This window comes from Meleagris gallopavo, chromosome 3, assembly GCF_000146605.3.
Source record: "Meleagris gallopavo isolate NT-WF06-2002-E0010 breed Aviagen turkey brand Nicholas breeding stock chromosome 3, Turkey_5.1, whole genome shotgun sequence".
Taxonomy (NCBI): domain Eukaryota; kingdom Metazoa; phylum Chordata; class Aves; order Galliformes; family Phasianidae; genus Meleagris; species Meleagris gallopavo.
The window spans coordinates 73,748,540-73,762,110 of NC_015013.2; the positions used below are offsets into that span (position 1 = coordinate 73,748,540).

The 13,571-nt window shown below is 42.8% G+C and overlaps 1 protein-coding gene across 3 annotated transcripts in view; it reads right to left on the reverse strand.

Moving 5' to 3' along the window:
* Positions 1 to 13,571, reverse strand: part of NCALD (neurocalcin delta) — a 119,785-nt gene that overhangs the window by 10,265 nt on the left and 95,949 nt on the right. For all 3 annotated transcript variants that reach the window (XM_010709185.3, XM_010709184.3, XM_003205205.4), the window contains one exon: positions 5,586 to 5,982. In XM_010709185.3, coding sequence (XP_010707487.1) covers positions 5,586 to 5,963 — 378 coding nt within the window. In that variant the 5' untranslated portion in view covers positions 5,964 to 5,982. The remainder of the gene's footprint in view (positions 1 to 5,585; positions 5,983 to 13,571) is intronic.

A 13,571-nucleotide genomic window follows, 5' to 3' on the forward strand; every position in this document is an offset into this window, starting at 1 on the left:
TTTTCCCTTATGAGAACAGCCTTTGGATGAATTTATCACTTGGAGAGCACTTAGGCACTGGCAGATCCTGAGACCTGGGGAGCAGAAAGACCACCAAGGTCTTGTCCCATGCTCCAGCTCACCTCCATGCTGTGGGCTGCCCAGTGCTTCAGCCTGTCTCAGTCCTGAAGCCAATCTAGCACTTCAGCCACTCAGGCTCTATCTTCACCTCTCCTATCCCTCACCCTACTTTGTGTACCCATCTGCCTTCCCCACCCTCAGTCAGCATCCTGCCTGTGGGAGGGCAATGACTCATCCCCACCTTTGCTGAGTCTCACAAATAAGGAAGGCTTGACCAGCAATGAGATGGCCATCTTGTATGCCTACAGAGCTAGAAAAACACCATTCATAATTTGTTTCACACAGAACAGATGTCTTGGTCCCACCCATTGTGGTTCTTTGCATGGACCGTTAGTCACGCATGATCCTAGCTGCCCCTAAAAGAGAGGTGATGTTAATTTTAAAACAAGAAGCAGTGATGGTCTCTTCACCTCATCCTCTTGCCCTGCAGGCTGAATCGTTGTTGCAAGACCCAGAAGGCTCACTGAAGCTCCTCTGCCTCACTTTCCATCCATGAAAGCACTCTGCCTGCCACACTCCAAACTTCTGGCTGACGATCCCTAGGGAACAGCCCCAGGAGTGTCTCTGCATAGGTTCACCAGCTGGAGGACACCGCTGAGCAGCACATTCTACAGACCAACGAGCACCCATTGCCCCAGCCATCTCACTGGCTTCTTCTTTGAGGGCAGAGCCAGCTCACCTTTCAAATTGCCTAGCCTTTAAATAATTTGAAGCATAAACACCCCAAGAAAGGCATTTATCTGTTTAATTAAATATTCATCACTTATGCTCAGTGCAGTCAAACATCTGCTCTTTCAGTTATGCCACCAATGCCGAGGCTACAGATTTCCTCATCTGCCATCTCCTGAGACTGTAATGCTGCTTACAGACCAGAGTAGAATAATAATTCAGCATGGTCAGTTGCTGGCTGAATAGGAAGGTGGTGAACACTCTTTTAATCATCATAAATTAGGCTGTGGGAATGCCCAAAGGGTCCCAAGAGATTCAGGGTGCAATAGTATGAGCTGCAGAACAGACAGGGATGCTCTCCACTCAGCCTTGACTATCAGATGACCAAGAGAATAGTAGAAGGGATGAACATGGGAGCAAGTGGACATCAGGATGAGGGAGATGCAGAAAGGAGGGAATAGAGGCAGATAAAAAAAAGGATAAGGTGGTCAGTAAGAATCTGCACTTGCCTCATCCCAATCAGCATGTGAGCCTCTCAGGGGTTAGAGCAGAGATGAGATTCATAAAGCTGCCCTGTGTAAGCATCTTAGGCTGTCTAGCTTTTGTCTGAGGGAGGAAGAGGTGGAGAGGTCATTCCCTTGCTCAGGGTGAGAGGACAGCAAAGCAAAGAGTCTGTATTGAGAGTGTGGGAGGAATGCCCTGGAGCAGCAGTGCAGGCGTGTTTACTTCGGTCAAAGTAACCATAGTAAGAATATGCAGATTTTTAGGACAAAAAAAACCTCTTCAAGATGACTTCATCCCACAGGGTCCTTTTCACAGAGGCGTGTGAAGGGAATAACAGATGAGATATTCTAGGAAAGCCAGATGGGAATAACATAGTAAGCATTCCTTTCATGCTGAAAATGGTTCCTCTGGACAAATTCTTCTGTCCTTACTCAGAAGTTCAGTGGGAAGTTTTCCCAAAGTAAAAGCCAGCTAAAATTGATTCAGAATCTAGAGATTTGCCCCATATTAATTCATTGCAGCTACACAGAGCTTTTTATTACTGGTTTGAAAGGCAAGTCTCGAAGGAAGCTGGTTTCATGCAGTAACCATGTGGAACTTGGCTGTGCCAACCCTGGGCTGCATAATCTGGCACTGAAAGGCTGTGGGAGCTCCAATCCACATGGAGAACAATTGCTCAGCCTCACAGCACAGGAGTAGAAAGCCACTGGTACCTGGTACACTGTACAAGGTTTGGAGCTGGTCATTTACCAATTCCCAGGTGGATTTCTGCCAGGAAGGCCTCTTCAGCTCCCATGCACCCCTGAATGCCACTAAGAAAGGGTTTTAATCACAGGCTCCTGTTACATCCACTCTGCCTGGTTCTTCCCAGAGCTCTTCCCTGTCATGTTCCACCTACATTTATATCAACTGCAGTGGGTGCTTTAGAGCAAGTCTCACCTCTTCACCACACATTGCTCCCAGCTGCTGCTCAGCGTAGAGTTACTGGCACTGCTAAACACTGTCCAGAAACCTCTGTGAGGTCTCTGATTTCTTGCTGGAGCTGGCAAAGTGTTGAAGTGCTCCTTCATGAAGTGTATGATGACAGCACAAATTTTGAGGCAATCCTTTTTCCTCAATCAAAATTAATTTGACAGCTAGAAATCTCACGAAGTGAGAAAAGAACCTGAAAAAATTGCTTTCCTCTTAATCCCAATGGGTTTGGCAGCCCTGCACATAGCAGGAATGCTGAAACTAGATAATCATTATGGTCCTTTTCAATCCAGGCCATTCTGTGCTTCTATGATTCTATCATTTTTGATACTGTGTTTACTGAAAGCTGTATCAGCTTCTGCTTCCTCCCATATCAGCTTTTGTTTCTTCCTGGTCCAGCAGGTGAAATGAGTGTTTTGTATTAAATTGAAAGTGTTATTCTCACCTCTTGTCTTAGGACTCTTAACGTGAATCCCATGATTCCACACTGTGAATAAAATGCACCCCCAACGCAGGGCTTCCATATTTTATTTGAAGCTGAAGAGATTCTTGCCAAATACATCCAGTTTCAGCCAGGGGAACAAAAGCAAATCTTCTACCTGGTTTGCAGTTATTTTTGAATGTTCTGAGCTATTTAGATTATGGGTAAACACATAAGAGATGTGAAAAGCATTTATAGAGCAGGAGAACCTGTAGCAAGGTCAATCAGGAGGGCAGACTATCATAGCCCCTTCTGCAGTACATTGCAGATGTGCTGTGACTGGCATTAGTATTAGAGTAGCTTCAAAAAGTTGTTCTGAACTGTTCATAGTGCTGTTGGTGGTACTAAGAAGGAAAATGTATGTAACCATCGGCATTATAGAGAACATGGCTGTGGAGAAATGGCTTTCCAAGCACAAAGAAAACAGACTGAAAAAGATGAGAAGCTTTCCATGCTTCTCTTTCACATTATTTCAAATGCAGTAATCCCTGGAGCTGTAAATAGGGGCAGCATTTTTCAGAAAAACTACTATTTAAATTAGTTGCATTTTTTTTTCCATTCATTTTGATATATTGTCTCAAACAAGAATCTAGATGAAAACATAGTAAACTCTGCTATATCAATATGCAAATGTATACTAGATAAGGGACTTGTAATAGGTTCCTCTGGGACATATATCGGAGATATTAAAGAGTTCTGTTTTTCACAATCAGCAGCTGAGGGCATCCACAAAGATATTAATACAGAATCCTGTCTTTCCATATTAAAAAAATGATCATCTTTCATAAATGAAAGTGATAGTTACTAGCTGCTTTTTTATAAAACTGATCACTGTACATCAAAGGAACCTCTTGATAAAGCAAGAAATGGCACTTCCTGCCTGATTTCAGATCTCAGCTGAATGTACTTTCAGAAACCATGCAACAAATCATAGAATGATAGAATCATAGAATGGCTTGGAAGGGACCTCAAGAATCATGAAGGTCCAAACCCCCTGCCACATGCAGGGCCACCAGCCTCCCCATATAATACTAGACCAGGCTGCCCAGGGCCCCATCCAACCTGACCTTGAACACCTCTAGGGACGGGGCATCCACAACCTCTCTGGGCAGCCGGTTCCAGCACCTCATCACTCTCTTGGTAATCCTACCCAACAGAGAGGAGTTAGAGGCTCCCACTGCCTCCTATACTGCAGGTTCACTTTGAGATGGCAGCATGGTTGTAAAAGATAGTGCTATAATTTGATACCAAGATGATGATAAAGAAGGCCAAGCATTTCAGCCTCAAAGCATGCTGGTGTGCAGGTTTGTGGTCACTGGGAAAAGCTGCTATTTCTGCTGGTCCCTGCTTGGATCACCACGGAGATCCCAGCCATCGATACTTTAAATCTGATATGAACACACTTGTGTCCTTGTTCTCTGTATCTGTAAACCTTCTGATTTGGGGATGTATGTTGCTACTGGGCACTTAGGCCTCTTGTAAACACTTGTTGGCAGCCTTTGGTGTGTCTCCTCCCAAGCAGAGGGCACTTGCTAGGGCTGGGATCCCTTGCTGGGATCCCTTGGTCTTTGTTTTGTGTTTTCTTAGTTCTTTGGGGATTCTCTTTTTATTTTTCATGACAAGAAGTATAGCTAGAAAAATGTATTTGGCAGCCTGTTACCCTGCCCGTAGGGGTGGAAGATTTGAAGGAATAGAGTTTCTTCTAATGCAAATATTCCACTGCACCAAGACTGGGTGGTGTCTGTTCACTCAGGGCAGCCCTGCTTCTTACCCCAGAAATTGGAACACAAAAGAAAATTGGTAGAATACAACACAACAACTCTACATTTGCAACTGAGCCACATATCTGTTATTACTGAAGAAGTGTGTTTGTTACTGTTTGGAGGACACAGAAGATCCTGACAGAAAGACAAGGGCATCACACATTACACTGATTCCATACACACAGCTTGCCATCACAGGCTGTAATTTGTGTGTATTCTTTTCCCTTCATTTCCAGTACAAATACAAATCTGAATTATACAGTACATAGGGAGCACTGCAAACTTACCAATGAAATGAAGGATCTGATAACATGATTTTTTTTTTTTTAAACCATGCTGCATTACACAAACTCAAGCTGTGTAAATACACTACTGTACCAAAAATGTTTTAAAGCTTTGAGTAGAATGATGTCCCTCAAGGGCAAAAATATGTTAGAGAAAGACAGAATGAGGTGGGACTCCTATTAACAGCACAAGAAAATGCATCCAAAGAAGTAGTGTATGGAAACTTCATCTATACAAAGAAGGTTTATCTGTACTGGCAAGTTAATATGAAGATAGCTAGTACTGCATTAAGTATGCAGACCATGCTGGAATTAGACAGTTAGATGTGTTTTAAAATACATGGGCTGTTTTTTCGTAACAACATGATTTCAAAGCAGATTTCTTATTGAGGGAGCCTGCCTTCATTAAAAGTAGGCTATCTGGTTAATCTAAGATACCTACTTGGTCCAACTGTAATTAACTGTAATTAGTTGGCAGTGATTTCCCAGAGGGCAGAAGCACACTGATCAGCAGTCTAACTGCTCTGCTCTGGCTCAACATCGCTCCTGGAAAAGAGCTTCCCATGCAGTGTACCACTCAGAAAAACTTAGCTTGGATACCTAATGCTGTAGGATGAATTGTGACAAACCTCTGCCAAAAGAAATAACATTTTACATTCAAGCATTATACAAAGAACCCAGAACATCAACCCTCAGTGCTGCCACAGTTTTTCACCCAGCTCTCATTCTGGCATCGCTCCATAATTTGTTTGGAATGAGGGAGGCGAAGGGGTGCCTTTGAGCAGCACGTACCTGTACGATTTCCAGCATCTCTGACTTACTGATGTAGCCGTTCCCATCGAGATCGTACATGCTGAATGCCCACTTCAGCTTCTGCTCCAGTTTACCTCTCGATGTTACGCTCAAGGCTATGATGAATTCTCTGAAATCTATTGTTCCATCTCCATTGGCATCGAAAGTGCGGAATACGTGTTCCGCAAACTTAGAAGCGTCCCCATAAGGGAAAAAGTTCCCATAGATTTTTTTAAACTCCTCCATGGATAAGTGTCCACTTGGGCAGTCTCTCAAGAAGCCCTTGTACCACTCCTGGATCTCGTGTTCTGTAAAGTCTGTACTTTCTAGCAAATCTTGCATGACTTCAGGGCGTAGCTTGCTGTTTTGCTTTCCCATGTTGGTGTCAAAATATTACCTACAGAGGAAAAAGCCCTTCATTTTAGTTATAACAGTTATTAACATTCGAAGTTATTAATAACAATTAGTTTGAAGGCTGCAAAAGAGCAGTGCATTGGAGTTTTCTGACAATGGTTTGCACTTGGGAATCAACTGAAAGTTTTTACAGTGTCTCCTACTACAAGTATACTCTGAAAAAACTAACAAGCCTCTCCTACATGTTATTTATTTTGCACTTTCACAGCATGTAGAACTGTTGTTACACTGAATTCATTGCCATCCTATTTTCCCTTTTAAATCACCAAGCAAGCAATGGATGATGTGAGGTGCATGCTGACTGGTAGCTGTGTGCTGCAGCACATCCTCCAGCCAAGCCAACCGGCTCACAGACCTCACCCCAAAAAGCTGCTTTTTATTTTATTTATTTATTTATTTTGTTTATTTGAAGGCTGCTGCAAATAATTGTTTTTACTTGGCTTTGCTCCAAAATGGGATCAGAGTGCACCTACCATGGGCACAGAAACAAGGAGCTCCAAAGAACTTCTCAACACATCTTTATGAGTCAATCAGAGCCACCCATACTTTGCCTCTCTTGTTTGGCATGGACTAATTCCCATTTTATTTCAAATGCAGATAAAATCTGGGAAGATTTTATGAACGGTGGATTCCCCTGCCCCAAACTACAAGGGTTTTTTTTTTTCCTTTTTTTCTTGTTTTGTTTTGTTTTGTTTAAAATTCTCCTTGTAGCCAGAAATTGGAGTTATTACTGAGTAATAGTAGTCTGGGTGGTCATGACTCTTTGAAAACGAACCTTCTTTAAAAAAAGGAGAGAAAAAAATGAAGTATCCAGACAACAAAATTGGAAATTCATTTCACTGAAATTAACCATTAAGAAAAAATCTTTTATCTCCACCATTTCAGTTAAATCACTTTAATTATATCTTATTTAAGGCAAGTTGCTACGTATCACACTGTGCAGCAGATTTACTGGTGATTGGAGGTGTTTGGATTTTAAGTCTCAGAGCCTGAGTGTGTTGGTTCCAAAGGACAGCACCATCATTTTTCCTGGAAGTTTAGCATTATACCCGAATTGTGGGAAGGTACGCTTTGTCGACAGAAATCTGCCTGAGAATTTATCAGGGGAATGACAGTCACAACTAAAATGTGATGTGTGGACAAGTTAAGTAGAATTGCAAAATAATTTATACAAGACTCCCACGCTGTTGTCAGAACAGAGTCTCTGAGCTGCTGAGATGGATTTATGAACGATGCCTGGAGTGGCAAATGAATGTTCAGTAAAATGTCCTTTCTAGATCAAGGTAATACTTTAAAAAAAACATAGAATAAAACAGAATCATTAAGTGACAGCAGCAGCTAGTGAGAAATTTACTACTATTAGAAGCTCAGCTCCTGCCTCTCTTATGTGACACCAGGAAAGAGAAATAGGGGCTCCCCCTAACTGATGTTTATTGCTTCCTGTGGAAAGAAGTTGAATTTGCACAGGGTGAATTTGAATTCCTCAAGGCAGCTGGAGGACTGTCTCCTTTATCTCCTATGTTCTTGAACCATAGCAACCTAAAAGCTTTATTTCTCAGAGATGAGATGGTGGGATCCATCTAAGATCTGTCCATGCCTCCACAGGCTCCACCAGCTGCATGTCTGATCTCCTAGAGCTGATGGAGAGGATGCTCCCTGCTCATGGACAAGAGGCTGACACACTGAGGAGTCCTGCCCACTGGGAATTCCTCCATCTCCTGCCCACCTCCAGGGTCTGCACGACTAGCTCAATCCAAATGATGTCTTTTCTTCTCAAAGGATCTCCAAACACTTGGAAAGTGGAAGATGCTACCTCAAAGGTAATTTTTTCTATTACCTTTCCTCCTGATGAAAACCTACCACTTCAGTCATCCAAACTCTTAATACCCTGAAAATGTCAGAAATGTCCCTGTTCCCTGTTCTCTAGACCCAGTCCAACAGCTGAGTGTTGTGTTGCCTTCAGTGGGCACTTGTTGGGATCCCCAGTAAACAGCATGGGAGCAAGCAGATCACATTAGACACACTAAGCAAAATGGCAGGAGCAGGGTCTTCCGTTAGGATAGAAAAGCACCTGGGCAAGTGAAGCGGCAAGTCTTGGTTTAAAGCAGCATCAGTTTAATAAAAGCAATCCAGCAAAATCCCACAGCAGTTGGCATCTACCCATGCCTGCAGCCTGCAGCCGCCCCACAGCCCCAGGGCTACATGCTCTGCAGACGTTGGAGGAGGGAGGGAAGATCTCTGAACCACGCACAAGCCAGCTGCAGTGGGAGTGAGCTGGCATTAGCAGCATAATCCCTTGCTGCTTTTTAATACCTCAAACATTTGAGAATGCAGAGCTCAGCCTGCGTACTTCCAGTCTGGAGTCTTATGAAAATAGTACCCGCTCTCTGGCCTTCGTGAGATAACCAACACTGTGTTTCAGACCAAAAAACAGTGCATACATAGCTGATAATGCATTTTTATCAAGGAATCAAAAAAAGACAGGATAACAGAATGCACTGCATTTTGTTGGTAGCTGCAAAACATCGCCATCAGAAAGAAATCTGTTCTCCAGGCACGAAGGCAGAACCAATGGTATGTGGTTCAGCAAGGGGCGGAAACTCATCGCCACTGTGATACCAGGCAACGCAGTCAAAAGCCATACAATTATTCTTGAGCCCACTTGCAATCAATTTGTTTTATGGTCCTTGCCCTCCGATTTGTTCATTATTAATAGGTGCTGTTCTAGGAACCATAATGATGGGATTTATTGTGCCCATTCCATCAACAGCAGATCAAAATGCCTCTGCAGCCAAGTACAGAAAATCCTTGAGGACACTCAAAGATCCTTATAATCACTTTGTAAACTGCTGCCTGCCTCTTCAGGATAGATTGGATTATGGGCAGAGCACAGTGAGCTAAGAGACTTCCAGTCAGCAATGGCAGCAATAAATGCAAAGAATGAAATAAATCTGAATCTCCTCAGGCATTTTCCCCACATTTTATCACCTCTTGAAGATCTCTCAAAGTTCTAATAAATTGTGAGGTGCAAATAATTAAAGCAAGTAAGAAGTGAATAGCAATCAGTGGCAAAGTAAAAGACCGACAATCCTGAAAAATAAATACTGGAGGTATACAAAACAAAAAGATTTGGTTTTTAATGATTATGTTTACTTGCAGTTTCTCCCTCTGATACAACAATGCTGGATTTAATGGATACGAATGACTGCTGTGTGGGACAACATGACGCAATAATATTGCGATGCCTTATTTCTGAGGCATCACAATTTTATTTGGCAAATTATTTGGTATTGGTGATGCATTTATGGCTGGAAAGGTCAATCTCATTTCAGCCCACAGAAGATCAGAAAGGAAAATGCCACTGCTGGGTGATTGCTATGAGAAGAATCTGTTTGCTGGTTACTGTAGGAAATGCACAGAGAATGCTCCATACATCAAGTATTTAGAGCTAGCTCTTATCAGGCCTAGGTGTGGAATTTTTCACGAGACCGATGACAGAGCTTTTCAACTATCAGAATGCCATGGCAATTCCAAGAGAACAAACAAAAGTAGTGATGGGTTTCTTTCTCCAGGCTCACTTTTCCACGCAGCACAGCACACTGCACAGATGGACATCGGCGCTGATCCAACCTTCCCAAGCACAGCCCTGACTGGGCAACAAGACCTTCTGCTGCTTTTATTCCATTTTATTTTTTTTTAGAGCAGTATCTCAGATCATATTTTTGAAAGAAAATACAACTTACTACAAATCACACAGGGACTTTAAAAATATTCATGCTGATTAAAATTCTCAGCCTTGCCACTCTCAGTTTATCTGATGATATTGGCAAACAGCAAAAAAATGGATAAAATTCACAAGCAAGATTCATTAAAAAAATCTGACATTCTGTTATGAATATTCACAAGGAAGAGCAGTAAACAGATTTGCAGTGCAGTATAACAAGTACACCATGCCTAAAACATCCAGCACAGGGTAAAACTTTATTGTCCTCCAGCCCCCTCAAGGGGACCCCCTGCAGAAAGTGCCCCTTGGACAGCACTCGCTCCTGGGTTTCCTGCTACAGCCCCCAAGAGAAACCAAGGACAAGACGTGACAGCAAAACCTCTACGGCTCTTCTTGAAGTGGGGTGGGCAGCCCAAGGAGGAGCAGCTGCACAGTGTTCATGAGTTGCAAACTTGGAGACGCTTATGGATATGACATCAAAAGCCCAGGCTTTTATCCCTACAGATTTACCCTTGCAGAGAAATGTTACAGCTGCTCCTGCTACATCTTCTCCTGTTTCTTTTTATCATAATTCCTTCATGCATTTTAGCAATGAGAGCTGGAGAGGGGAGTGGGAGAGGACAAGGAGCAGAAAGGCACTGCCCCTGTCAATAAATGCTAATGCACTACTACCAGGATCTTCAGAATCAGCGGCAGATGCTAGATAACATCTCATCATATTGCTCTCAGCAATGCAGTGCTGTAGACACAAGCACTCAGAGGGTTAATGCCCTTGTGCCCCCTTGCACAGAGGAGATGTCTGAGTCCAAACTGCTTCCTGCAGGGCTGAGCGTGTGGTACAGGAAGTTACGACTAGGTGTATTTCTGCTATTAGGAGCTGAGGGGAAAGCTTGCATTATGCAGATATGCAAAGTGTGCAGTAACTCCACTTGCGTTCATGGTCGGTAACACTTTCCATTTTAAAGTCCTGCTCATACAAACTTATCTACTGAAGAGAACTATTCCTGCTCTTGCTCATATAACGGGCTTTGTCTTGCCATCCCAACCCATCAGGTTTGGGTTGCAGAGGGACATCAACCAGATTTGCTCTCCAGCTGCTGGCAGTCAGCTGCTTGCTGCTGCCTGGGGAGCAATCCACACAGATGGTGAGGTCACAGAATCATTAAGGCTGGAAAAGATCTCTAAGGTCATCCAGTCCAACTACCAAGCTATTGACTATGTTTCTCAGTGCCACATCCACACTTCTATTTAAAATCTCCAGGGATGCTGACACTACATCCTACCTGGGCAGCCTTTTCCAATGCACTACCTCTCTCTCTGAGAAGAAATGTCTCCTAATATCCAACCTAAATCTCCCCTGGCACAACTTGAGGCCATCATCTCTTGTCCTATCACTGTTACCTGGGAGAAGAGGCTGACCTCCACCTTGCCACAACCTCCTTTCAGGTAGCTGTAGAGAGCAATAAGGTCTCCCTGAGCCACCTCTTGTCCAGACTGAACAATCCCAGTTGCTTAGGCCATTCCTCATAAGATTTGTGCTCCAGACCTTTCAATCTCTACCACTTCAAAGAGCAGCTCAACAAGAGCTCTTTAGGAAGGTTTTCTACTCAATTAGGTATAACCTCTGTTTTCATATAAACATAGACAAGTAGTGAAGACTTCCAGAGAAGTGACTACTGGAACTGCACATAAAGAAGTCCACCTTCCCAAGCCCCACAATGACCTTCCAAGGGGTACATATGAGCCTGAACCCTATGCTTCCCTGTGCACGTGAGGGGACCCCAGCCTCCAGACTTGCTGTGTGCCTGGGATTTATCCAAAGTACTTTGGTAAGTGAGAAGAAACCCATCACCCTGTGAGCTTTGTGAAAAATAATGCAGTATGTGCTGGTTAGTCATCCTACAGGGCTGCCCAACAAAGGCTTCACAGTAATATTTCCAGTGCTGAATGAGAAATACGGAGATAAAAAAGATAACAGAAATCAAATAAAAGAAGACTTCATACAAATTTGGCTAAACCCTCTTCCCAGGCTCCCAAAGTGTCTCCCTATTTCATTTCATTCTTTCCCTCATTGTTTCAGAACCCACTACAATAAAAATCATGATGACATGCATGTACTTTTTGGTTCATAATTATTCTTTTGTATAAAGCTGAGGAATGGCAGTCCACTATAGGCTTTGTAAGAAATAAAATACTGATTTTTTCATTAATGCTGGATAGAGCCACCTGAGGTCTTTAAAATGACTAACTCTTTGTCTTGGCTGACTTGAGACGATCCTTTTGTGCATTATATAAATCTATATAAATATATATAGATTTGATTTCTTCAAACTCTGCAGAAGGAGTATTACTGCAGAAGTATGCTTGCCTTTGCCCAATATTTCAAGACCAAGGACAACAGAGACTTTGCTAACACCGTACATTAGGATGACCATCGTTAGGAGGATGTTTTTCCAGACTTTGCTCCATTCAGCAGTTTCAGTAAACACAGAACACTTGCAGCATTTATAAACACCGGTGCTGAGCTCACTGCAGGGGAGCTGGCAGAAAGTCTCAGCATGTTCCAGCTGGAGTGGCTTTATCTCACGGCATTCCTTCCAAAGGAGACCATATATCAAGATATGAATGGCACACATTTTGTACAGCGATTTTGTCTTCTTTTACGAGACCAACTTAGAGCCCGAAGTTTCTTTGTTTAACAATTCTGTTCAGGATCATATTTTCTGAAATGCTTGAGGTCACATTTTTCAACCACAGTTTACCTCAACCTTCTCAGCAGAAGCTCATCTTCTGCTTGGACACCTGTGTAATAGGCAGCTTCTCAAAAAGCATCTGTAATCAGCAAGCTGAGATCTCTCAGAAAATAACACCATTTATTTTGAAGCCTAACAAGAGCCTGGGCACTTTAGAAGAGCTTTCCTCCTCGTCTGCCTCGCTGCAATTTGCCTTCATCCTGATTCTCACATCTCAGCTACATCGAACACAGTTTATTTCTCCTCTCTTCTGAAGTGCTCTTTCTCTTTGTGTAAGGCACTCACCGGCAGTAACATAACCCTCCCCAGTGCACCCAAGCAGACCCGTCGTCAAATTCACCTAGCAGCAACTTTATCGGGTTTCTAATCTGTCCTACATCTCACGCAGTCCCTTTATGTAACTATATATGCAATACCTTGGTGGGAGGGAGTGGAAACTGAAGCAGAAAGCTACTGTTGCACAAAGTAACAGGAGAAGCTGATGTGAATTCATGATCTTGATTTTTTTATCTTGGTAAATAAATAGCATGTGACTCCTAAAGAGTGACATTTGTGCTTACTCTACCCTAAAAAAAATTGCTAACAGATGGTCTCCTATCCCACAGTAGAGACTCGGTGTTGACAGATAAAATGAAAGCATGATACTGAAAAATCCTGAGCCATTAACTGCCAAACGCGATGTGTTTAAAGATGGAAAAAGGAATGATGTTCTACCTGGAAAGAAACTGAGGGTTTTTGTTCCATATTGAAGAAATTTCATGGAACTTTCTCAGGGAAAGCAAGCAACAGGAGAATGGGAGTGGGAGGTCTTGGCAGCCAGGACCAGAACCTTGTTAAGGAGGTGGAAACATGATGCACAGAGTTAATGCTGGAGTTTACCACTTCATGAATACAAATGTCCATGACAGCACCTAGCACTGTCAGTGTGTCTGAACATGAGGGACCTAAGGAAGAGACGACATTTAAGACTGAAGTAATTTTGTAGAGATTGTAATAATTTTTGAGAACCGCTTCCAGAGAACTTTTTTAACTGCCGAGAAAGCACTGATTTTTTTCACTGCGCACATTGTTTCTAAGAATTCTTACATCCTTGTA